General features: G+C 42.8%; 3 protein-coding genes across 3 annotated transcripts; 2 read left to right on the top strand and 1 right to left on the bottom strand.

Annotated features, from left to right (window-relative positions):
• The first annotated feature begins 8,109 nt into the window (after positions 1 to 8,109).
• On the top strand, positions 8,110 to 8,265 carry LOC111771492 (large ribosomal subunit protein eL39-like). The gene has a single exon (XM_070258639.1). It carries the CDS (start codon positions 8,110 to 8,112, stop codon positions 8,263 to 8,265), a length of 156 nt encoding a protein of 51 aa, XP_070114740.1.
• Positions 8,266 to 8,689: 424 nt separating this feature from the next.
• Positions 8,690 to 19,024, top strand: LOC138921776 (zinc finger protein OZF-like). The gene is given in 5 exon segments (XM_070257130.1): positions 8,690 to 8,854; positions 10,061 to 10,342; positions 16,496 to 16,587; positions 18,183 to 18,703; positions 18,706 to 19,024. Coding segments are annotated over 5 exon segments (1,296 nt in total). The 3' UTR covers positions 18,942 to 19,024.
• Positions 19,025 to 21,108: 2,084 nt separating this feature from the next.
• On the bottom strand, positions 21,109 to 23,739 carry LOC100061578 (sperm acrosome-associated protein 5). The gene is made up of 4 exons (XM_023634050.2): positions 23,530 to 23,739; positions 22,922 to 23,080; positions 21,387 to 21,465; positions 21,109 to 21,283 (listed from the first exon to the last, which is right to left on the bottom strand). The coding sequence occupies exons 1-4, from the start codon at positions 23,672 to 23,674 to the stop codon at positions 21,172 to 21,174; spliced, it is 495 nt and encodes a 164-aa protein (XP_023489818.1). The 5' UTR covers positions 23,675 to 23,739; the 3' UTR covers positions 21,109 to 21,171.
• Positions 23,740 to 26,673: the final 2,934 nt, after the last annotated feature.

Genomic DNA, 26,673 nt, shown 5'->3' with positions numbered 1-26,673 from the left:
CTCGTGATTGCATGGCTGACTGGGAGCTGCGGCTCATTGCCACTGCCCAGCATCACAAGAGAGAATTGTATCACATATCGTTAGCCCAGGAAAAGATCAAAATTTAAAATATGGTTTCTACCGAATATGTATCACTTTTGTACCATCATAAAGTAAAAAAAATCATAAGTTGAATCATTGTAAGTCAGGCATCTTCCATATATATACCATGGAATATTATATAGCCATAAAATGAAGGAAATCTTGCCACTTGCAACAACATAGATGAACCTGGAAGACATTATGCTAAGTTAAATAAACCAGACGGAGAAAGACAAACACTGTATGGTATCACTTATAAATAGAATCTAAAAATGTTGAATTCATGGAAACGGAGAGTAGAATGGTGGTTGCAAGGCTCTGGGAGATGGGGGAAATGGGGAGATGTTGGTCAAAGGGTTTAAACTTTTTATAAGATGAATAAGTTCTGGGGATCTAATTTACAGCATAGTGACCATAGTTAATAATACTGTGTTGTATACCTGAAATTTGTTAGGAGACAAGATCTTAAGTGTTCTCAACAAACCAAAAAAAAAAAAAAAGAAGGTAAGTATATGAGGTGATGGATGTGTTAATTAACTTAATTGTGGGGGTCATTCACGACTTATATGTATATCAAACCATCACATGGGTATACCTTAAATATATACAATTTTTATTTGTCAGTTATGCCACAAGGAAGCTGGGAAAAAAACTCAGAAGCTTGGGTTCAAGTTCAGACCTCAAAAGGTGGATATTAGAATATTTAACAATAACTCAGATTCAAGGTTAGACTAGGAGGGCATTAATGGAAGAATAGTTAGACACATGGGTTACAGGATAGAGGAGCATTGATGTGGAACAGGTAACAGGTGTCCAAGTTCAATATGAGTCCAGAGAGAATTCGAAGGTAAAAGCATTAATTTAGGCCCTGGTTTGAGAAGAGCATTGATAATAGAATTGGTAACAGAGGCTCATGACTTTAGATCTAGACCAAATGGGCACTGATGTTGAAAAAATTTACAGACCAAAGTTTACAGTTGAACTGGAAGAAAACTGATAGAGGACGATAAATCAGAGGCCTGAAATTTGAGATCTAGACCAGAAGGTAATTTGCGGTGGAGGAATTAACAGAGGCGTGGGATTAAGGTCAGACCACAGAGACATTGATGGTGCAATAGTTAACAAATACTTGAGTTTCATGTCAGTTCAGAGGGACATTCATGTTGGAAGAGGTAACAAGGTTCTGGGTTTGCAGTTACAGCTGAGTGACACTGATGGAGGAATAATTAACAGAAGTTCACATTCAAAGTCAGACTCAAGAGGCATTAATGGTGGTAGTTTAAAGCAGCCTGGCTTCAAGGTCACAGCAGATGGATACTCACAGTGTAGAAGTTGACAGAAGCTATTCTCGATTTCAGAGCAGAGAGGCGTTGATGAAGGAAGAATTGACAGAGGCCCAGGATTTGAAGCCTAGACCCAAGGGCATTGATTGTTTTGCATTGCACTAGTTGTTGAAGAGTTAATGGAGATAGTTTCAAGGTCTAGGTGGAGTAGTTTAGAGAGGCTAACTTTGAGGTCAGTCTAGAGTATCAGAGATATTAGAAGATTTAGTGGAGGCATTATTCTCATTATAGAACAGAGGGGAATTGATCAGGGATGAGGTAATAGAACCAAGGACAAGATCTGAAAAAGAAGGAAATTGATGGTAGATGAGTTAACAGAGACCTGAATTGGAAGTCAAGGTAGGGGGACACTAATGATGGAAGAGTTGTTTGATGCTTGGGATTTGGCATCCAGAATAAAGTGAGAATGATATTGAGATGGTTAACACAGGGCAAGATACAACGTTAGAGCAGAGGTGTATTGATGGTGGTATTTTAATAGCAGTCTGGATTCAAGATTTATACCAAAAGAGGTTTTGTGATAGTTCGTAAAGGACTGCAATTGACATCAGACCAGAAAGCTATTAATGGCATAATATGTAACAAAAACCTAGGTTCAAGGTTAGACAAGAAAGGTGTTGATCGTGGATTCCATTGGTCCTTCAGTGCTAGCAGGGCCCACCTCACCTGACCCTCAAACCCCAGGCACTGCCACCCTCCAGACCTACCATTGACTCTTCAATGCTGGTAGAGTCAGCCCTTGCCTGTCACTCGCAGCATCAGCATTACCACTTTCCAGGCCTCCCATTGGCTTTTCATTGTGACAGGGCCCACCCCAGCCTGTCATTCACAGCTTTAGTGTCACCATTCTCATTGCCTTCTGGGCCTCCCACTGGCCCTTCAATGGGGCAAAGTCAACTCCTACTTGTCACTTATAGCCCCAGGATCATTGTCCCTCAGGCCTTCCATGTCTGCCCAGTGTCTGCCCCTGCCTGTCACTTTCAGCCTAGTGTTGTCACTGCCCAGGCCTCCTGTTGGCCCCTCAAATGGGTATAGTTCACTCCAGCCTGTCACTCATAGTACCCTGTGTTAGTATCCTTCCAGCCTCATTGGCTCCTCTGAGCTCTGCCAAGGCCAGTCTTTGCCTGTCACCTACAATCTTCCTGTCTTGTAATCCAAAGTCTCTGACAGAATTAACAGAAGCCAGAATAGATTCAAGAACACACTTGATCAATATTGATGATGGAGAAGTAGACTCATTATCTGAGATCTACACTTTGATTATGAAAGAATTAACAAAGTCACAGTTTTGCGATCCATAGCAGAGAGTCATTGATTGTGAAATGGTTATATGAGACCTATGTTTGATGTTCAGGCAAGAGGAGCATTGATGGTAGAAGTGTTAAGAGAGGCTTGGGTTCTCTGCATAGTTTAGAGGGGTAGTATGGGGGGAATATTAACAATACCAAAGGGGCCGGCCCCGTGGCCAAGTGGTTAAGTTTGCGGGCTCTGCTTCGGCAGCCCAGGGTTTTGCCGATTCAGATCCTGGGCGCGGACCAAGCATCACTCATCAGGCCATGCTGAGGTGGCGTCCCATGTGCCACAACTAGAAGGACCCACAACTAAAAATATACAACTATGTACCAGGGGGCTTTGGGAAGAAGAAGGAAAAATAAAATCTTCTAAAAACAAAAAAAAACTGTCCCCCCCGCCAAAAAAAAACAATACCAAAGATACAGTTTAGACCTGAGGGATATTGATGGTGGAATAGTTAACAGATTCACGAGTCTGAGAAACAGAGAAGCACTGATGGTGGAAGAGTTGACAGCTAATTCGATTTGAGATCTAGATCAGATGGGCATTGACATTGGAAAAGTTGGCAGGGGTCTTGTTTCTTTGTCACATTGCAAAGTAAAAAATGACCACAATCCTTTTCAGTTCTTCTCATTCTTACATTGGGCTGGCCTTGTGACTTACTTTGACGAGTAGAATGTGGCAGAGGTGATGTTACATGCCAGTTATGGCCCAAATATCAAGAGCTTGAGCTTTGCAGCTTCTGCCTTCACCCTTGTGGAGCTCTTCCTCTATCATGTAAAGAAATTCAGGCTGGAAATCTAAGAGGAGAGGAGAGGCCTAGCCATCCTAGTCATTACAGTCATCCCAGTTGAGGCCCAGACATGTGAGAGAGGCCATCTTGGACCTTTCAGCTGAGTGCGACTGCATGTTGTGAGCCCAGGTGAGAACAGCAGAGGAATCGCCCAGTCAACACTCAGAATCCTTAAAAATAATAAATGGTTGTTGCTTTAAGGCATTAAGTTTTGTGGTCATTTGTTACAATAGTAATAGACAACCGAAATCTCACATTGGAGGAGTTTTAGCGGTGGAATAGTGAACAGAGGACAAGGACAAGCCAGGGTTCATTGATGGTCCAGAAAGGCACCAATGATGCAATAATTAATAAAGTTCAGGTTTGATTTTAAGACCGTAGGAGCAATGATTGTGGATGAGTTAACATACACCCAGGCTGAATTTCAACTAGATGAGCACTGACAGTAGAATAATTGAAACAGGCTCAAGTTGTAGTTCAGACCAGAGGAGTGCTGATGGAACAGTTAGGAAAGTTCCAGGATTCAAGATCTCTACCAGTGAGATATTGATGTGGACAGTACCCCTGGTTCAAGGTGGAATCAGAAGGAGCTTGATGGTGGAAGAGTTAACAGAAACCCAGTTTTAAGGTCATTCCAGAGGGATTTTATTTTAGATTTTAGTTCAGACTCCTGATTTATACAGTGTGAAAACTGTGTGAAATAATTTAAAAAGTCAACACTTGCCTATGTAACTTTTCTATTGCAGTGTAATGCACCAACTCAAAATAAATACAGTATTTGCTGTAGAAGTTCCTGAAAAATGGAGGTTAAGGTGTCATGGAGAGATTGGAGAAGGCCTTTTTTGAAAGTTTTGATAAGTAGCTACTGCCTAAATGATGTCAGGAAGTTATTAACAGAGCAAAGGTGAAGAACAAACCGAGGGAGCAAATGTATATAAACAAAGGGCTGTAATTAGTAATGAACAAGGCATTATTGGTAGGGGAGAACTGATATTCTGGCCACATCGTAACAGAAGCTACTTTATTTCATTTAATTTAAGCTACCATAAATTGTAAGATGCAATGTTATTTTATGTACCTCTAAGGAAAAAAAAATCTCCTCTGCTAAAGGAATCATTTCTTGCCATCAATAGTAAGACAACCTGATTTCACAGATGCTAAAGTGTGAATAAAAATGTGTGTCCTTGAATAGGTGAAACCTGACATTTGTTGGGGACTTGTGTAATGCCAGCTTAGAGGCATGAGTGAATCTTGACTATGTAAAGCTTTGTGTGTCAGGCTGATCACTGTAAAACTTTTCACATTCAATAGAATTCAGAGATAAGAAAATCAAGATCTAGTGCAGCCACTACGGAAAACATTATGGAGATTCCTCAAAAAATTAAAAATAGAGCTACCATATGATCCAGCTATTCCACTGCTGGGTATTTATCCAAAGAACATGAAAACACTAATTTGAAAAGATATTTGCACCCCTATGTTCATTGCAGCATTATTCATAATAGCCAAGACTTGGAAACAACCTAAGTGTCCATCAATGGATGATGGGATAAAGAAGATATGGTATATATAATGGAATTCTACTCAGCCATAAAAAAGCATGAAATCTTGCCATTTGTGACAACATGGATGGACCTTGAGGGTTTTTTATACTAAGTGAAATAAGTCAGAGGGAGAAAGAAAAAATACTGTATCATTTCATCCATATGTGGAAGATAAAACAATAATAACAACAAGCAAACACATGGATACAGAGAACAGATTGGTGGTTATCAGAAAGGAAAGCGGATGAGGGGAGGGAAAAAGGGGTAAAGGGGGACAATTGTACGGTGACAGATGGCAAACAGACTTGGTCGTGAACATGATGTAGTCTATACAGAAGTGGAAATATAATGATGAACACCTGAAATTCATATAATGTTATAAACCAATATTACATAAATAAATAAATAAATAAATGAAAAGAAAACCAAGATCTAAAAGTAGAGGTTAAAGTGTGAGGGATCTTTTACTTTTGGCCATAATGGAGTAGTTTGTACTGGACTCTCTTGCTAAAACAACTATAAAGGCTGGATAAATATATATAAAACTTGTTTGAAGGCACTGGAAACTAACCAATACATGCAGGACTTGAGGAGCCACAATTCTTGAGAGAAGGGAAGCCCATGGAGTTCTACTTTTACCCTGGCATTTTCCCTGAAGGCCTTTTCCAAATGGCAGTGCAGGACAATAAGAGGGAATAGACCAATCAAAAAGTGACTAGCTTGCCAAAGTAGCTGGGGTTAAGGGGCAAAAAATCCCCGAGAGGAAGGCACTGCAGAGAAGGAGCCAAAATGTCTGTGTACAAATACCCCTTTGTCTGACTCTTAAGCTTAATGTGTGCAGGACACACTCCAGGAAAACTAACAGAAAACTGCAGCTAGGAGAATAAACAGATGAGTGGAGATTTTGGCAGCTGTTTGGTGCTGGAGAGGCAAAGGATGGAGTTCAAACCTTACTAAGTTAGAGACCCTGGCAAGCACTCTAGGCTTTTGGATGAGACCCAGAAGAGCCATGCCCTAGGAGTAAGGGCTACAATTCAGGAGTAAGGGTTATGTCCTATGAGTGAGGGTTTAACTGGAATAGACCAGCCTCAACAAAGCCTAAAATCGAGTCTTGGCAGGATCAGTGTGATTTCACCAGACTCTATCTGCAGAAATGGAGAAGCAGATCCTGGGGGTTGGCCCAGTGGCATAGTGGTTAATTTCACATGCTCCCCTTCAGCAGCCCAGGGTTCACTGGTTTGGATCCTGGGTGCAGACCTACACACTGCTCATTAAGCTATGCTGTGGTGGCATCTCACATAGAAGAACTGGAAGGACTTACAACTAGGATATACAACTATGTACTGGGGCTTTGGAGAGGAAAAAAAAAGAGGATGATTGGCAACAGATGTTAGCTCAGGGCCAATCTTCCTCACCAAAAAAAAAAAAAAAGAGAGAGAGAGAGAAAGAAAGAAAAAAAAATGAATTGACTTTAAAAAAGTAAAGCAGGTCCTAAAATTTATACGGAATTTCAAGGGGCCCCAAAAAGCCAAAAGAATATTGAAAAAGAAGAAAAATTGGAGGACTTACACTTCCTGATTTCAAATCTTAATTCAAAGCCACAGTAGTCAAAACGGTGTGAGACTGGCACAAGGACAGACTAATAGATAAATGGAACAGAATAAAAAGTCCAGAAATAAACTCATACATGTATGGTCAATTGGTTTTCAACAAGGGTGCCAAGACAATCCAATGGAAGAGAGAACAGTCTCTTCAACAATGTGCTGGGACAGCTGGATATCCACATACAAAAAAAGGAAGTTGGATCTTGACATCAGACCACATATAAAAATTAACTCAAAATGTATCAACCTAAATATAAGAACTAAAACTATAAAATTCTTAGAAGAAAACATACGGGTAAATCTTCATGACCTTGCATTTGGCAATGGTTTCTGAGATATGATACCAAAATCATAAGCAACCACAGAAAAAATAGATAAATTGGGCTTTATCAAAATTGAAAACTTTTGTGCATCAAAGGACATTATCAAGAGAGTGAAGACAACCTAGAGAATGGGAGAAACTATTTGCTAATATATATCTGATAAGGGTTTGGTATCCAGAATATATAAAGAACTCTTACAACTTAACAAAAAGACAAAAATTCATTTTAAAAAATGGGCAAAGGACTTGAAAAGACATTTCTCCAAAGAAGATAGCCCACATGGCCAATAAGCACATGAAAAGAGTCTCACCATCATTACTCATCAGGGAAATGCAAATCGAAACCACGGTGAGATACCACTTCACACCTACTAGGATGACTAGAATAAAAACAAGTGTTGGGGAGGATGTGGAGAAATTGGAACCCTTCTACATTGCTGGTGGGAATGTAAAACAGTGCAGCCACAGTGGAAAACAGTCTGGAGGTTCCTCAAAAAGTTAAACACAGAAATACCATAGGGCCCAGCAATTCCGCTCCTAGGTATATACCCAATAAAATTGAAAACAGGTGTTCAAACAAAAATTTGTACACAAATATTAATAGCAGCACTATTCACAATAGTCAAAAGGTGGAAACAACCCAAATGTCTGTCAACTGATGAATGGATAGACCAAATGTGGTATATCCCCACAATAGAGCCAGAAAAACGAATGAATACTGATACATGCTATCACATGGATGAATCTTGAGGACATTATGCTAAGTGAAGGAAAGACACAAAAGGCCACATAGTGTATGATTCTATTTATATGAAATATCCAGAATAGGCAAATCCATAGAGACAGAAAGCAGATTAGTGGCAGCCAGGGGCTGGGGGCAGGGGGGACTGGAGAATAACTCCTTAATGGGTATGGGGTTTCCTTTTGGGGTAATGAAGATGGTCTGGGACTAGATAGTGGTAATGGTTGCACGGCATTGTGAGTGGACTAAATAGCACTGAATTATACACTTTAAAATGGTTAAAATAGTAAATTTCATGTTATGTGTATGTTATGACAATAAAAAGGTGTTAACTCGCTCTCCGTGTCTCTGCCATAGTGATGTGTCTGATTGACTCTGTTCCTCTCCATGTCTTCTCACACGACTTTCAGGATTAAGCGATTCCTGGCCAAGGAACCAAAGCTGACTCGTCCCATTCACCAATGGATTCGGATGAAAACTGGCAAGAAAATCAGGTACAACTCCAAGAGGAGACATGGGAGAAGAACCATGCTGGTTCTATAAAAAAATCGCACATGAGATGGCACACATATTCAAGCTTTATCAAGGTCATTAGCATCTTAGCATATCAGGCTGAAAACATCACCGTTATCTGGACAGTTGGACATGCTTTATTGGGAAAATGACTTTTATCTTTGTTTCTATGCTTCTGCACTAGCAGGTTGGGTCAGTAATACATATGTGAGAGCTTTGGTTTGAAAAAAATGTGTTAATATGGGGTACCATGACCATGAAGCAGAGTGAATGGAAGTGAGTAAACAGTGTGATCAGATGGGGGAAATCTGGAGCACAGCGGGAGGGAATAGATTTGAATGTTGATAGAGTAGGAAGGAATGGGAGCCACAAAGGGCAGAGTGAACTGGAACAGAGGTGACTGGCAGTGTTGCACTTTATATCTGAGTGAGTCCTGTGCTTCTGGAAAGCAGTGATGGTGAAGAAATCCGCCCCCTCTTTTGTGTTCCAGGAAAGGGATGACTGCAAAGGCCCCTATGTTAATCAGCGTGGGCTGCCACCACAAAATACCACTGAAGGTGGCTTCAAGGACAGAACTTTACTTCTCACAGTTCTGGAGGCTGTGAAGTCCAAGACCAAGGTGCCAGCTGGTTTGGTTCCTGGGGAGAGCTCTCTTCCTGGCTTGCAGAGAGCTGCCTTCTCATTGCGTCTTCGACTAGGACCCCCCACTTCTCCCAAATCTGTCCTGGGCTTCTGTCTCTGACTTTCCCTGCACTTATATTTACTGGTGTTACTTTCTTTTTAAAATTTTTTAATGCTTTTGTGGTGAGGAAGATTGGCCCTGAGCTAACATCTGTTACCAATCTTCCTCTTTTTCTTCCCAAAGCCCCAGTACACAGTTGCACATCCTAGTTGTAAGTCCTTCTAGTTTTATGTGGGATGCCACCACAGCACGGCTTGATGAGTAGTGTGTAGGTCCACACCCAGAATTCCAACCCGCGAACCCGGCTGACAAAGCAGAGCATGCGAACTTAAGCACTTGGCCACGGACTGGCCCTCCGGTGTCACTTTCTTCACACATCTCTTTCCCTGAGGACATAATTGTACCACCCCTGGCCTTCCCCCATCTGCACCAGTGGCATCTCCCACAGAGCACTGTACCAACCGGGGCCATCAATACCGCTAGCCCAATAGCAGTTATCAAAAGGACTCTGCTACCTTCCGCTTCCCCCCATCTCCCTAATCTTATCTCCTTGAGAGGACTGCCACCCCCACACCTTCTCCCCATATCCCCAGTGGTACCGATCTGTAGAGGAATGCATCATTCCTGGATTTACGTCTCTTCTTCCCGTTAATGGTTCCCAAGCAGAACTGTATTATTCTTGTCCTCCCTCCTGCATCTCCGCAGTGGCATCTGCCCCGCCCCGCGCCGTGGTCCTCAGCTCTAAATTTGTAGATATCAGTTCCTATCAAACCCCCCAAACACGCGCATAACTCGCCCATCACTAGCCTTTGCACAAAGGGCCCCACTCTTATTGCAAGTTTTCAAATTCCTCCTGAAATCCGTCTCTTCTAAACTTTAAGAGGCACGTTTCTCTGCTGTACGGAATGGTGACCTCGGTAAAGATGTCTGTTCCCTTGACAATCCGGTTTATTGGTGCGGCCATTTTTCTGGCCGGCCAATTACGGTCGTTGAAGTTACCGATGCTACTGGCTACAAGCTCCCTTGACTTCAGAAAGGGCAACTGCGCATGAGCAGGAATAGTCACGGACTGTACAGATGGTGTGGTAAAGGACCAAGAAAGTGGTTGTCGGAGGAAGTTGTGACTGATTTTGGAAACACCAGGCAGACCTCGCCAGTATAGGAATTCAGGACTTAACATCAGAGCAGGAGGTGAAGGGGAGAGGGTTCACTCAGAGCGGCAGTGAGACAGGGCTGGTGGTCTGCGGGCGGAATGACCCGGGAGAGTGTGGGCTTTGTAAAGACGCGAATGTACAGAGTGAGTACTTGGAGGGGGGCTCTGAGATGATTAATGAGAGTGTCGACGTGACTGGGGGCCTTAAGCCGATTGATGGGGTCTGTGGAGTCAGTGACCGGGGCTGTGGAATGAATGATGCAGCCTGTAGGGTAAATGATGGTTGTGTGTGTGATGGGAGGTCTCTGGGGCCAGTGATGGGGCATTTGTGGTGTGAGTGATGGGGTCCCTGGGGTGAATGATGGGGGTATTTGGGGTGAGAGGGGTGTCTGTGGGGTGTGTGAGAGGAGGGTCTCTGGAGTCAGTGATGGGTGAGGGTGAGTGTTAGGAGCTCTGAGATGTCCGCAGTAGGGCAGTGTTGCTGAATGATGGGGATCTGTGGGGAAAGCAATGTTCTGTCCCATTTTTCTTGGCTGCAGCGTGGCCATTTTACCAGCTGGCGTTTATGGATTTCTAGTCTGATTTGGTGAACTTTTGATCTGAGTTTTCCATGCCATCTCCAACTCTTCTCTTTTCTTCTCCCCTATCTCAACAGCTCTGCCTTTTTAGGCCACTGCCCTCTCTCCACAAGTCAGACATGACTAAGTTCCAGGTTAGTTCTTATTTTCTCCCCTCCCCCTAACCTATGTTAGGACACTTAGGAGTAAGAAACCAGTGTGTGGTGGTTAAGAGCGCAGACTCTGGGGCCAAAGTTCCCTTAATAGCTTTGTGAGCTTAGGCAAGTCTCAACCTCTCTGTGTCTTAGTTTCCCCATCTCTATTATTTTATTTTATTTTTTTAAAGATTGGTACCTGAGCTAACAACTGTTGTCAATCTTCTTTTTTTTTTTCCTGCTTTTTCTCCCCAAATCCCCCCAGCACATAGTTGTATATTTTAGTTGTGGGTCCTTCTAGTTGTGGCTTGTGGGACGCTGCCTCAGCGTGGTCTAGGGAGTGGTGCCATGTCGGCGCCCAGGATCCGAAGTGGCAAAACCCTGGGCCACCGAAGTGGAGCACGTGAACTTAACCACTTGGCCATGGGGCTGGCCCTCCTCATCTCTAAAATGGCGATGATGATGATGATAATAATACCTACACCTTTATAGTTGTTGTGAAGACCAGTTAAGTTAATATTCAGTGTTTAGAACAATGCCTGGCACACACATAATAATCCTTATATATGGGCTTGATATTATTATTATATGTTATTAAGATATTATTTATACTATAAAATGCATAAAAAGTTAGGATTAGGGAAGTAGAGCAAGACCAAAGCAAGGCTGAAATGTATATATGTAGATCATAGGATCCTACATAATTAAGTTGAGCTACAGTTATTTTTCTGAGCTTCCTGGAAGCTATGACATAAACGGAAGGAAACACTCACTTGTTTTATTTATCTCATCCATATAGATGTCAATGCAAATAATCAGTAATCATTCTATTGTAAAAGAAAAGGGAGAGAGAGTTTTATTCAAGCCAAACTGAGGACTGTAACCCAGGAGGGGCAGTCTTCACAAGGAAGAAAGTGCTCCAGGGAAGAGTGATTTTCAGCACAGTTGTATACCACTTCCAAACAAGAGGCATACACTAAGCATGACAGGGGTCCATTCTTTCAGGAGTTCCAAGAGATATTTTGTTACCGATTAGCATGTACACAGCAGGCCAGCATGACGCTGGAGTCTTATCTTCAAAGAATGCTGGCGCCATAGGAAGGGAGGCATCAATTCTTGTCTTCAAAGAGTACGTTCTTTACTTAGGATAATGATTAAAGCTGATGTACAATCTATGTTTCACAAGGCGCAAGTCAGGCCTTTTGGTTCAAATAAAATTTCAAGTTTAAAGCAGAATGACTTCTCCATACACCTCAGTATATAAAAATTTTCTTATATCATAGACAAAGTAGCCACTTCCTCAGAAACTTAGATTTCCTGATGTCGAGGTTTCAAGACATTTCACTGATGGGTCAGCCACGTCTTCATCAGCAATCTTGTGATAAATGCAAGGATAGGATTGCTCTGTGTGTGACCTAAAATATGTCTTCATGTCAGCCAAAGGTGTGCTGCTGGGGCACAGCTAAAGGGATGTGACTCTTCAGGAAACCACAAGTGGCTCTCTTATGTTCTGGCTCAATACAGGGATAAAACCTGGGTGGTCAGGAAGAATCAGTAAACCTTATGCCCTTCAAATTATTTTCCAATACATTTTTTTCTCATCTGGGACTTCAGAACAGCCTGAGCTATCCATAGGTCTGCCCTTTTCCTTTTCTGGCTGATAATTAATGATGTCTCTGACTATATTCTGTTCTTTCCCTTCTGCCCTTTTGAAAAAAGTCTATATTGTTTTATTTTTTCTCTCACTACAAAAGTGATATCAAAGTGGCACCAAAAATTCAAACTCTTTTAGGAATGTACAACCTAAAGAGAGAAAATATCTCATGATCTCATATCACCACTCATTCCGGATGACTGATTCTATGGTGGATTTGATTAATTTCCATCGATACACCTCTTTCTCTCTCTTGTTCTTTAAAGTTACATACACATATAAACATATGGTTAATGTAAGTCTCCCTTTTGCTAAAATGTGCTCATAATATACAAACTGTCTTGCAACTCCCTGTTTCCCCTTTACATAAAAATATTGATAATGGTAGTAGTAGTAATGATAATACAGATGATGATGAGAATGATAATATTAGTGGCATTGACAGGAACTAACACGTAATGAGCTCACACTGCACCTGGCACTCCACCAAGCACTTTATACACATGACCACTTTACTCCTTACAACCACCTAAGAAGTGGGAACCATTAATGTCCACATCTTACAGATGAGGAAACTGAGTCCCAGAGTGGATAAGCAAGTGCCAAGGGCTTGCACAGCTGGTGATTGGCATAGCTGGGATAGTCTCTACTCAATGAATACCTGTTGATAGAAGATATTTCACTATCAGGAAATATCAGAGATATTTTTAACAGCTGGATATTTTTCTCTTGTATGCATGGGCCACGATTTATTAATCAGCCCCATATGCAAGGACTTCTGTGTAATTTCTGTCCCAGCATGGCCGTGATCTTTCTTGTCATCTATCATTGCATACTGTGGTGAGCATTTCTAGAATTTCTGGTTCCAAAGGTGGGCACATTTTGAACTTTTGTAGACATTGCCAAATTGCCTTTTGAAAAGTTAGTGCAAGTTTATACTCCCATTAATAATGAATGAAAATATCCTTTCTAATCCTTTTGTCATGTTTTTAATTCCTGCCATTTGATAGTTGAAAATACCTCATTTCTTATTTGTTTGTGTTTATTATCAATGAGGTTGAGTATCTTTTCGTATTTTTTTTCCTTTTTAAATTTCTTTTGTGAACTGTTCTTTTACATACATTGCTCTTTTTTCCTGTGGGTTCTTACATCTTTGTCTTCCTATTTTTTTTTTTAAAGATTTTATTTTACTTTTGCCTTTTTCTCCCCAAAGCCCCCCGGTACATAGTTGTATATTGTTCGTTGTGGGTCCTTCTAGTTGTGGCATGTGGGACGCTGCCTCAGCGTGGCTTGATGAGCAGTGCCATGTCCGCGCCCAGGATTTGAACCAACGAAACACTGGGCCGCCTGCTGCGGAGCACGCGAACTTAACCACTCGGCCACGGGGCCAGCCCCTGTCTTCCTATTTTTTTTATGGTTTATAACATTGTGTAATTTCGAGTGTACGTTATTGTTTATCTGTCTTCCTATTTTTTAAACCTCTCATGGAACTATAACTTAGATAAAAATCTTTTGGAGTAGAAATTTTATTGAAACACGGCATATAGAGAAAAGTATATAATGTATAGACAGTTTCATGAATGTCTACAAGTTGGAAACACCTGTGTAACCAGTACCTGAATCAAGAAACAGGAAATGCTAAGCCCCCTGAAGCCTCCTTCATGCCACTTCCAATCACTATCCCCCGACTCGTGGGTAACCACTGTCTGATTTCTATCATCATAGATCATTTTTGCTTATTCTCGAATGTAATATAGATGGAATCATACAAGGGCGACCCAGTGGCGCAGCGGTTAAGTGCACACATTCTGCTTCGGCGGCCTGGGGTTCGCTAGTTCGTATCCCGGGTGTGGACATGGCACCGCTTGTCAAGCCATGCTGTGGTAGGCGTCCCATGTATAAAATAGAGGAAGATGGGCACAGATGTTAGCTCAGGGCCAGTCTTCCTCAGCAAAAAGAGGAGGATTGGCAGCAGATGTTAGCTCAGGGCTAATCTTCCTCAAAAAAAAAATGGAATCATATATTATTATTCTTTTGGATCTGGCTTCTTTCATGCATCATAATATTTTTGAGATTCATCCTTGTTATTTCATGTATCGGTATGTTGTTCTCTTTCCATTACTGTGTACTATTCTATTGTATAAATATATCACAATTGTTGAGCCATTCTGCCGATGGCTGTTTCTATTTGGGCTATTCCAAATAATACTTCTGTGAATATTCTTGTACATGTCTTGGTGAACATATGTGTGCGTCTCCTTTGGATATGTACCTAGGAGTGGGGTTGCTGGGTCCCAGGTTAGGGGTGTGCTCAGCATTAGTGGATTCAGCTAAAATGCTTTCCAAAGTGGCTGGACCATTTTACTCTCACCAGCAATATATGAGCGTTGTGGTCGCTCCACATCCTCGCCAACATTTGGGTTTTTGGTTTTAATTTTAGCCATTCTGTTGGTAAATAGTGGTATCTCATTGTGGTTTCAATTTGTATTTCCCTGATGATTGATGATGTTGAGCACCTTTTCCTATGTTTATTGGCCATTTGGATAGCATCTTTTATGAAGTGTCTGTTCAAATCTTTTTCTAGTTTTTCTGTTGGATTGTCTATATTTATCTTATTGATTTGTAGGAGTTCTTTATAGTTTCTTTTTAAAAAAATACATTCCTAAATGTTACGTATTTATTTTTTTGTGAGGAAGATTGGCCCTGAGCTAATGTCTGTTGCCAATCTTCCTCTTTTTTTTCTTTCTTTCTCTCCCCAAAGCCCCAGCACATAGTTGTATATCCTAGTTGTAAGTGATTCTAGTTCCTCTATGTGGGATGCCGCCACAGCATGGCTTGATGAGTGGTGCATAGGTCCGCACCCAGGATCTGAATGGTCAAACCCCAGGGCCCCCAAAGCAGAGAGCGCAAACTTAACCACTCAGCCACGGGGCCAGCCCCCTTTATAGTTTCTATAGTATAAAAGTCATTTGCTAGATAGAGGTATTGCAAATGTCTCAGAGAAGGCTTTTTTGAAATTATTAAACAGTAGCTTCTCTCTGAAGAATATTCCCTTTATCTTAAAAAATATTATTACTTTTATGGAAAACAGTATGGAGATTTCTCAAAAAGTTAAAAATAGAAATACCATATGACCCAGCCATCCCACTACTGGGTATCTATCCTAAGAACCTGAAATCAGCAATTCCAAGAGTCCCATGCACCCCTATGTTCATCGCAGCATTATTTACAATAGCCAAGACGTGGAAGCAACCTAAGTGCCCAGCAACTGATGATTGGATAAAGAAGATATGGTATATATACACAATGGAATACTACTCAGCCATAAAAAAGGACAAAATCGTCCCATTTGCATCAACATGGATGGACCTTGAGGGTATTATGTTAAGCAAAATAAGCCAGACAGAGAAAGACGAACTCTATATGACTCCACTCATAGGTGGAAGTTAACATATAGACAAGGAGAACTGATCGGTGGTTACCAGGGGAAAGGGGGGGTGGGGGGGTGGGCACAAAGGGTGAAGTGGTGTTCCCACAACATGACTAACAATAATGTACAACTGAAATCTCACAAGGTTGTAATCTATCATAACCTTAATTAAAAAAAAAAGTTAAAAAAATAAAAATAAAAAATATTATTACTTTAATTTCTATCAAACCGATTGAATAGAAGTATGCAATTACAGGGATTGGTGTCATTCGAGGATGTGGCTGTAGACTTCACCCAGGAGGAGTGGAATCATCTGGACCATACTCAGAGGACCCTGTACAGAGGTGTAGTGCTAGAGAACTGTAGCTACTTGGTCTCTGGGTGAGGCTGGCTTCCCTGAGTAATTTACAGTGTACCTAACAGAATAACTTGCCATCTCTGAAGTATTTCAATACTTTGGCCTCAAGTTCCAGGGACTAAAGATTCTTAATTCTTCTTAGACTAACAAGGTGTTTGCATTTCCATCTCCCATGTGAAATTTATGCTTATTAAAGTGTACCTTCCTAATTACTTTGAGGCCCTGAAGGCCACACACATGTCCCCAGGTCTTGTATCCTTTCCCATTACAGGGTATCCTGTTCCAAACCAGATGCGATTGCCTCTTTGGAGAAGAGAAGACTTTGGATCATAGAGAGAGAAATCTCAAGTTCAAGCTGTACAGGTAAATAAGAAATGAACAGATGGGAGATGATGAGAATAGGAGCCCCGCGGGTCAGTGAGGGCTGGACATCTCTGAAAGCTCAGAAATATCTTCCTAAAGGATATAAACTTTTTTTGCTAACTCCGAATTTTTAATTTTATGAGTTACTGTCTCCTGGTAATCTTGGAACGAGATGGGGAGGAACTAGACTACAATCTGGCCTTGTCCTTCTGCTGCTTTTCTTGGTCACCTCGGTTGTTTCCAGCCTTCCTGAGAGGCTCTTTCCATTCTGTTGGAGTCCCCTCCCTCTGAATCCTGGAGCTGCTGCCTTTTCAAAATCCTTTTTTCCTACTCATGAATCCCTAAACCTATTTTCACCTTCTCTCCTCGATTCTAAGGTATTTTTCTTAAACAATCAAAGTCATTTATATTTATTGTTACTTTCCTGTTCCAATGTCTCATAGAGAAATTTGCTTTCTTCCCCCTCAAGCTCAGAGTGTAGGAGAGACATGTACTTCAAATTTCTTTCTGACTGGTCTCTAGATTTGAAAAAAAATAAAAGTCAACGCCATCAGAGGGCTGCTTCTGACAAAAGGAGTATTCACAGGATATGGTTTCTTCTTCTTCTTCCTAGAAGTCTGGCAAGTTGACCAGCTGGAGAGTCACGAGGAAAACCAAAACAGACACCTGAGGCAAGACATATGCATGAATGAGAAGAGAGAGGTCATGAATGTAGTGGATTTGTAAACCCACTTCCTCGGAGCACGTGGGTGATCTTTTCATTACACGTACCCCTATATGACTCATATGGGAAGAGTTTTAAAGATAATTTAGGCTTACTCAGTCATAATAGAGGCTTTGAAGCTCAGAAATGTTATGGATGTAATAGATATTGGAAATTATTAATTCATGGCAGGCATGAGAGAAATAATGGAATGAAACAGCATGACTATAATGCAGGTGGGAAAAGTTGTAGTCATAACTCATCCTTTGTTCAGCATACTATAAGTCAAGCTGGAGAGAAAAACCTGTGAATTTCCTGAGTGTAGAAAAACTCTGAGCAAGAATTCATTCCTTGTTGCTCATCAGATCACTCATGCAGGAGAGAAACCCTATGAATGTACAGATGCAGAAAAGCCTTCAACAAGAAGGCACACCTCAGTAGATCAGAGAATGCACACTTTGAATGTAATGCAGGTGGCAAATCCTTCAGAGAGAAATCAACACTGCATATCCATCAAAGAACTCATACAGGTGAAAAACCATATGTATGCAATGAGTGTGGCAAAACTTTCTGAGAGAAGACAAAGCTCATCATATATCAGTGAACTCCCACAGGAGAGAAACCCTATGAATGTTCTGAATGTGGAAAAACCTTCCATCAAAAGGCACACCTCAGGGGCTGGCCGGGTGGCTTAGCAGTTAAGTGCGCACGTTCTGCTTCAGCGGCCCGGGGCTCACTGGTTCGGATCCCGGGTGCGGACATGACACCGCTTGGCAAGCCATGCTGTGGTAGGCGTCCCACATATAAAGTAGAGGAAGATGGGCATCGATGTTAGCTCAGGGCTAGTCCTCCTCAGCAAAAAGAGGAGGATTGGCAGCAGATTTTAGCTCAGGGCTAATCTTCCTCAAAAAAAAAAAGAAAAGGCACACCTCAGTGTACCTCAGAGAACACACACAGGAGAGAAACCATATGAATGTAATGAACGTGGCAAGTCCTTCAGAGAGAAATCAACACTGCATAGACATCAAAGAACTCATACAGGAGAGAAACCTTATGTGTGTTCAGACTGTGGAAGAGCCTTCACCCTTAAGCTGAGTCTCAGTGTGCATCAAAGAATTCATACAGGAGAAAAAACTGATGGATGTACTGTGTGTGGAAAAGTCTTCTCCCGGAAGTCATATCTCATGTTACATCAGAGAGCTCATACAGGACGAAAATTTGAGAAATCCTATGAATGCAATGAATGTGATAAAGCTTTCTTCCAGAAATCATATCTCGTTATTCATCAGAGAGTTCACACATGGGAGAAACCCTGTGAGTGTAATGAACGTGATAAAGCTTTCTCCCAGAAATCATATCTCATTATACATCAAAGAACTCATACAGGAGAGAGGCCCTATAAACATGATAAGTGTGTAGAGCCCTCAGAGAGAAGTCAAAACTCATTGTACATCAGAGAACTCATGTAGGAGAGAAACCCTATGCCTGTCCTGAATACGAGGAAGACCTTCTTCCAGAAGTTAAAGCTTGTCATGAATTAAAGAGCTCAGAGAGAAGAGAAACTGTGAAAGAACTGAAAATGGAAAATAGAAAATCCTTCATAGAAAAGTCAAAGAAAAAGAAAAAGGTTAAGCAGGGAGTCATGCTTTAGTTAACAGGGAAGGGCTTTCTGAGGGCATGGCGTTTGAGCTTAGACCCGAAAATGAGACGTCAGCAATAATGGGGGTAAGAACATTCCAGGCAGAAGGAATAGCAAGAGCCAAGGTCCTGATGCAAAAAAACTTGGCTTGTGTATTTGTTATCATGGGTGTATATTGACTGACTATTTTACATCAGAGAGGTTGTTCAAAACTGCAATCTTTTGAAGCCTTGAATGTATGAGAGCCTTCAGCTGAAAGCCAGACCTCACTGTAAACCTGGGCACAGGTATTAAGAGAAACCCAATTTAATGAATTTCAATAAACATAGTCCCATGGAAATGATATAAGAGAAATAATCCAGATTTAACAAAACTCTCATAGAAAAAAATTAATAAAATCTATTATTAGGAATAGCTGTTTTGACATCTCTCATAATGGGGAATAAAGAAAAAAGAGTATGCTAAATGATACAAAGTTATAGATTTAAAGATAACCACTAAAGGAACAATGGTTATAAATATACTATAAATGTTATAAATTGTTGGAAAAGATGCATAAACAGAACAATGTAGAGGAAACAACATTAGGGCATCAAATCCAGTTTCCAGAAGTAGCAACAGTTGATAATGCCAGTATTTCTGCCCCAACCTGTTCCATGGTCAAGATTTCTGCTGTGTTTCTACATGTGGACCTCCCCCTGTCTGAGCTTGGTCTGCAGTCTTCCCAGAAATACTATGAGCCATCTGATAGGCTTTTAGGAGATCCACTTTTTACTTAAATTTGCCAGAGTTTATTTTTGCTGCTATTTTTTTAAGGTAATACTTTTTTGATGAGGAAGATTGGCCCTGAGCTGACATCTGTTGCCAATATTCCTCTTTTTTTTTCTCTCCCCAAAGCCCCAGGATATAGTTGTATATTCCTAGTTGCAAGTCATTCTCCACGTAGGATGCTGCCACAGCATGGCTTAATGAGCGGTGCATAGGTCTGTGCCCAGGCTTTGAACCGGCAAACTCTGGGCTGCCAAAGCGAGTGCAAACTTAACCACTACACCACGAGGCCAGCCCCTATTTCTGCTGCTTTGGATGAGTAACTATCACATTCAGAAACTGGTACCTAGAGTGATGGCATACTTTATGGAGCCTTGGGGAAATGTGAGATTTGGGTCTCTAGGCTGGTTGGGGCTGAAGGCAGGGGAAATCCAGCTGGCATTGATGAAGGGGGCTCAGGAATTCCTTGGCATGCAGTAGCAGATAGCTGCTTTAATGGTCACCTGTGCTTAACCTGGATGAAGTAAAACACTGAACATAAGGCTTTGGGTAGTTGAGTATCCACTCCTAATGAAAGAGTACAAAGGACATGAGAGACTGCTACCTCATGGCAGTGGCTGCTTCCTATGGGGCTGGCTGGCACAAAGAGAAAGAATGGCAAGTTCAGATTCTTACGTTCCCTGCTCAAGGCATAGACTGAAACCCAGGCATTCTATAGAAGGAAATTGTTACCTGGTGCATCCATTGAATTCCTGGCCTAAATTCCCAGTCTGTCATTTGAAACTTAGGATACTGATCATGAAAGAGGGAGTGAGGGGCTGACAGTTAGAATGGTAATATGTAGGAGGATGTGCGAGAATGTGAATACTTTAAACTCCTAATTCCCACTGAGTTTCCTGGGTAAGCTGAAACCAATTCCATTTTCCTCTGAAGAGACTGTATCTGCCTTAATTAAAGACCCTGTAGTGACCTCAACTGAGAGTGATACTTTTTAAGGGGAGCCAAATTTCATACTCCCCCACCCCCACCCTTCTATCTCCAGACCTATAACTGCCTTGTGTACCAACCACTTTATGTGCTTTATAAACATTCATTCATTTAATTCTCCCAACAACCCCATGAGACAGTTACTATCATTATCATCCTCATTTTATAGATGAGGAAACAGGCAGAGAGAAATTAAGTGCCTCGCCCAAGGCAACACGGCTAGTAAGTAGTAGAGAAGGTATTTGAACCCAGGAGAACCTATGCTCTTAATCACTACACTATCCTCCAATCCCCCGCCCCCACCCCGCCATGCCCCCCTGGCCAAGTGATCCCGTGTCCTCTGATTAGAGCTTTGAATATATGGAGGAAGTGATTGAATGGGGGTACTTCCAGGCATTGGAAAAATAGAGTCAGGCATCAGAGGTCTCTTGCATTGTTATAGATACCATCCTTTATTAAATCCACAGAAGAAAGGAAAATAAAATCTCTATCTCTGGGAACCCGAATTAACTTTCTTTGCATTAGGTTTTACATACAGATTACACCCCTTGAGCCATTCAGATAAATCGTGGCCAGCACAGTGACGGGTCCAAGAATCCCTGGGAAATGAAAGGAGAGAGGGAGGATGAAGTGGACAGACCGATGAGGTGGCAGTGCCACTATCCTAGCTGCCCAAAGTCCAAGCCATCCCCACGAACTTACCAGGCATTCATACCATTCTGTGAGGATACCACCTGCTTGGCACACAAGACATCATCCAGAATATGGCGGTTGAGCAAGTCTAGGGGGAAGAGAGAGACATAGTGATCTGGTGCACTGGGGACAGGATGACAGTGTATGGAGGATCCAGGGGTTCTGGGTTTCTTGGAGCCTGAATAACCTCAACCACCACATTGGCTGATTTTGGATGACCTTGATTCACTTGTCAGCTGGTTATGAGTTACCTCAACTGCCATGTTGGCTGGTTCTGTACAACCTTAACTCATGTTGACTGATCCTGGATGACCTTGACTGTCATGTTAGCTGGTTATAAATAATGTCAACCACCACCAGGCTGGTCCTGGAAAACCTCAAACTCCACATTGGCCAGTTCTAGATGACTTCAACTGTCATTTTGTGTGGTTATGAATGATCTTAACTGCAGTGGTGACTGGTCCGATATCAACTCAGTCACCATGTCGACTGGTTGGGATGCTATTCAACTGCAAGGTTGGTTAGTCCTGGTGACTTCAAACACTATGTGGTCAGGTCCTGGATAATTTCAACTCACATTTTGATTGGTTACAAATGACCTCAATCTCCATGCTAGCTAGTCCTGTTCAACCTCAGCCACCATGGTGCCTGGTCTTACATGATCTCAGCTGCCATGGTGACTAGTTGATGATCTCAATCACCATATTGACCAGTCCTGGACAACCTCAGTTGCCATTTTGACTGATTATAATAATTTCAACCTCCATGTTGACTGGTCTAGGACCTCAACTTCCATTTTAGCTAATACTGGACTACCTCAACTTCCATGTTGGTTCAAAATGAACAACCTTAACCTTCATTTTAGCTAGTCTTGAAAAACCTTAATACCCATGTTACCCTGTCCTATACAACCTCTATCTCTATGGTGGCCAATCTTGGACAACCTTAACCTTCAAGCTGGCCAATTCTGGGTGACTTCTGTCACTGTGGCAGGACTTAGACAACCTCAACCTTCATTTGGGCTGGCCCCAAATAACCTCAGTCTCCATTTTGGCCTGTCTTGGACCACCTCAAACACCATTTTGGCCAACTCTGAACAATTTCTGCTGCTGTTCAATTTTGTCGTCAACAGCACCACACTCTTGTCTAGAAAGTTCTCTCCTTTTTGCATGGAGGTACCTTGTTTCTGTTCCTACTGCCAGATACCTGCTTCTTCCCTCAGGGCTGGAACAATCTCAACTCAAAATCAGGGCAGTCTCCTCCTCCATTCCATATGGAGCTAACTTTCCTGTTTCCTGAGTCCCAGAAAACTGCAGTCTCCATTCTGGGTGAGGTTTGGGAGCTCTGAGTTCCCCTGACCTAGATAACATCTCAGTGTAGTCCGGGTAAGGATGCAGGATGGTGTCTCTAACAGCCCAGGAAACTGCTTTTTCCCTATCATTTTTCTGATCATCACTAGAGATTATGACTAAGACAACCTTGTCCCCTGTGTATTGTGGAGTGGGACTAGGAAGAGCTTCAGGGTATCCCCAGTGCTGCCTTACCATGACACTCCATGTGACAGAGGTTCTGGGTGGGTGTAACACCATTGTCACACCACCAGGCAGAGTTCAGCTGGAAAATACCATATTCACTGCTGCCATCAGGATTGTGGTCCACGAAGGAGGTATCAAAGCCACTCTCATAGTGTGCCATGCACAGCCCTGGGGCAGGAAGAGGGGAGGTAGTAGGTAGGCATGGGTGCTTTGGACTGGGGGGGGAGGGTAAAATGTGTGGGGGGGTGGGGACAGGGATGGTTGTCATCTCAGTTGTAGGGGTGATGATCTTGGTTTGGTGGTGGTGTTGATGTTGGTGATTCTGGTGAGATATCAGTGATGGTAGTGGTGATGGTATTCATGGTGATAATAGCAGTGGTGACATTGATGGTAGTGATGAGGGTAGTAACAGTAATGGTAGAGATGAGGGTAATAGTTGTGAAGGCAGTGATGGTGATGACACTAGAGTTAGTTAAACCAGTCATCACGGTCAGTCAGGGGGTGACTGAGAGGATCATGCCTGGCCTGGGGAGGTGATAAATTACAAGGGAGGCCTGGGTCTGAGTGTGGTGGGCAGCTCAGGGTGTGGGTGGGACTTGGGGCAACTGGAGTCTCACAGTCTCCAATGCTGTAGCCCCTGAAGCCGTTGAGGCCCGCCTTCTCCAGCTTCATTGCCAGGTCGCAGCGTTCATAGATCTTGGCATCCACAGCGGCAACCATCAACATGGCCAGGGTCACCACCGCCATGCCCCAGGCTTGCATTATGATACCCACAAGCCCTCCTAGCTGACTCCTTGCTTCAGACTCACTCTGAAGTATTCAGAACTAGGGGCATTCTGGAACTCTGGGCTCTGTGAGCAAAGATCTAAGTGATAGATTCTGGAACACAAAAGCCAGAGGGCTGGGCATCTCACCATCTTCCCCAGTGTCAGCTCTGTTAGACACACACAAGGAAAAAGAAATATACTGACGTATACACAGAGGTGGAAGGAGACAAAAGCAGGGAGAAACCCAGAGATGTCAGAAAGAGATGCAAGGAGAGAGGGGCTGAGGACATACAAAGGACAGACAGGACTCGAGGACTATACCTCACAACTCAGACCACATTCCTCAACAGTGCCCCACTCTACTCCTGCTAATCATGTTCTACCACTTGGTTACCTTCATGTCCATTCACTTTGCCCCTCATCGCCTCCATTCCCCCAACTCTGCTGAGTAGTCAGCTCTGTTCACTACACTGTGCCTACTCTCACCTCGGATTCCTCATGCTCTGCAAAATATGACCACCATGCCCTTGCCCTCTGCCTCTCATTACCTCCATGTACTCTTTCTCAGCACTTGTCTTCACTTATTGCGCCCCATTCCACCATAATTTACCGGAATCTGACCCACGTTACCCCCATTCAGTCACACTCTGCCCCACATTACATATTACACATGATATATTACATATATATATACACACACCGTACTGCTTTTTCACCTCCATTCTCATTCTACTCTTTTCTCCCCCATTCACTTACACTGCCTCTTATCCACTTCCATTCATTCACACTGGGCTCCATATTACCACAATTCCCTAGCCCTCTACTTACCATTATACACATTCTCTCATATCATGTTCCTTCTTCACCTCCATTCACTCTTATTCAGACTCTCATTTGCTACTTTCACCTCCATTTCCTGTCACTGCATCAAATGACTCCTGTTCACTCTCACGTGGCCCATGCTTCAGCTTTGTTCATTGACTCTTGGCCTCATCCTCTCTCTCATTCACTCTCTTTCTGCCCCTTCTTCACTTCTATTCTCTCAAATGCTGCTCCCATATTACCCCCATTTCCTGGAACATTGCCCCGTGTTACTCCCAAACACTAGCTCAAGTTACTCACATATACTCACTCTACACTTGGTCACCTCCAGTCCTTCTCAATTTGCTTCTCATTGTCTCCATTTACTCTCACTCTGCCTTTCATTATCCCATTCATTTAAATTCACTCCTAATGTAACCCCTATTTCCACTTATCACTCCTGTTCTGCTCCTGATTCATGTCTAGTTGCTCCCACTCTGTCCCACATTACCCACAGTCAATCACACTCTACCTCGAATTCACCACTTTTTGCTCACATTGGGCCCCATTTTACCCACTTTACTCACCTTGGGCCATGTGACCTTCAATCCCTCTCCCTTTCCTCACAAAACCCAGTTACTCACCTTCTTCTGCTCTTTACTTCCATTCCCTCTCACTCTGCCCAATGTGACCTCCATTCATACACATGCTTCAGCTCATTCACCCAGGCCAATTCACAGTGGGATCCCTGTATGTCCCTGGAACACTGCCCCGCGTGACCCTATCTAATCTCAGTCTGCCCCTCATTCACCTCGGCACTCTCCTTCTCCCGCATAGTATCCCCACTCAGAGAAACTTGACCTGACTCACATATTCACATTCTATCACATATGTATTCATCTCCATTCCCTCTTATTCTGTCCCTTGTGTACCCCATTCTTCCCTCTGTGCCCCACATTTCCTCCATTCACTACCTTCCCCCTAAATTCACCTCTCTTTACTCACACTGTGTCTCATAAACATTCATTCACACTCTAATCCTTAGAGCTCACATCAATTCTAATGCTTTATCAACTCCATTCACATTCACCACCTTTCATTGCCCCATTCACTCAGTTTGCTCCCACTTTCACTTTTTGTCACTTAGACTATGTCTCCTTTTCCTATCATTTACTCAGTCTCCTCCATAATTTCAAATTAATTAAAAATCGATGCATAGTCATTCCCTCCCTCTGCCCTGTGTTACCCACATTCACTCCACGGTACTGCTCATTCACCTCCATTCCATCGCCCTTGTCTCTCCTTGCCCCCATTCATTCCCACTTTGTCATTTATTCACCATTATCCCCACCACCACCAGTCTCATGTGTTTCCTGTTTACTGACACTCACATCAGCCAGGACAGAACAGTCTGATGTATCAATCAGGATTTGGTTTGGCTGTACATACCAACACCATCACAAATACCAGTGGCTTCAGAGGATGGAAGAGGTCTCCTCTCTTGGAGGCAGGTAGTTCAGGGCCAGCATGGCAGCTCCACGGGCACCAGAGAACTGACTTCTTCTGTGCTGTTGCTCTGCCAAACTCACCTGCTACCTCAGAGCCCAAAATGACTGCTCACAATTGGCAACACTTTCATAGTTTTGCTAAAATTTCTCTTAAGAGCAATTGTAATGATGACACACCAGGTGAGGTGGGAGGGCCTTTGAGTGGGAGTGTCATGTCGTGCAGACTCTGTGGTGGGACCAGCTACCTGTCAGCTTCCACACTCCTTCACCTAGCTAGCTGCTGCTTAGGCCACTGTATGAGGAGGTCACACCTGTAGGGACTGATGGTAGAGGATGCCCAGGAGAGAGAGGCAGGGTCCTAGCTGTGCAGCAGAAAAGCTGGCCTCACAGAGCTCGTGGATGTGCACTGTGAACTCTGCGACAGTTTCTGAGGGTCTGTATCACTGGCTCAGGAACGTTTCTGGATCTGGTAATAACTGTACCCCAACACCCACCAACCCTGAAGGATTTTCCCCCATATAGGAGTGTGTATGTGCAAAGTGGTGGGGAAATGATGTTTGCAAGCTGGACGAGGACTACAAGTCCAGCCCCTCCTATTTTGACCTCCTAGTGCATTCGGAGAGCTGACAAGTTTTGTACCCAGGAGGTACTGATCCGTCAGGGAGCAAGAGATCTGTATTACTCC

Source organism: Equus caballus, chromosome X (assembly GCF_041296265.1).
Source record: "Equus caballus isolate H_3958 breed thoroughbred chromosome X, TB-T2T, whole genome shotgun sequence".
Classification (NCBI taxonomy): Eukaryota; Metazoa; Chordata; class Mammalia; order Perissodactyla; family Equidae; genus Equus; species Equus caballus.
This window is presented reverse-complemented; position numbering and strand designations above follow the sequence as displayed.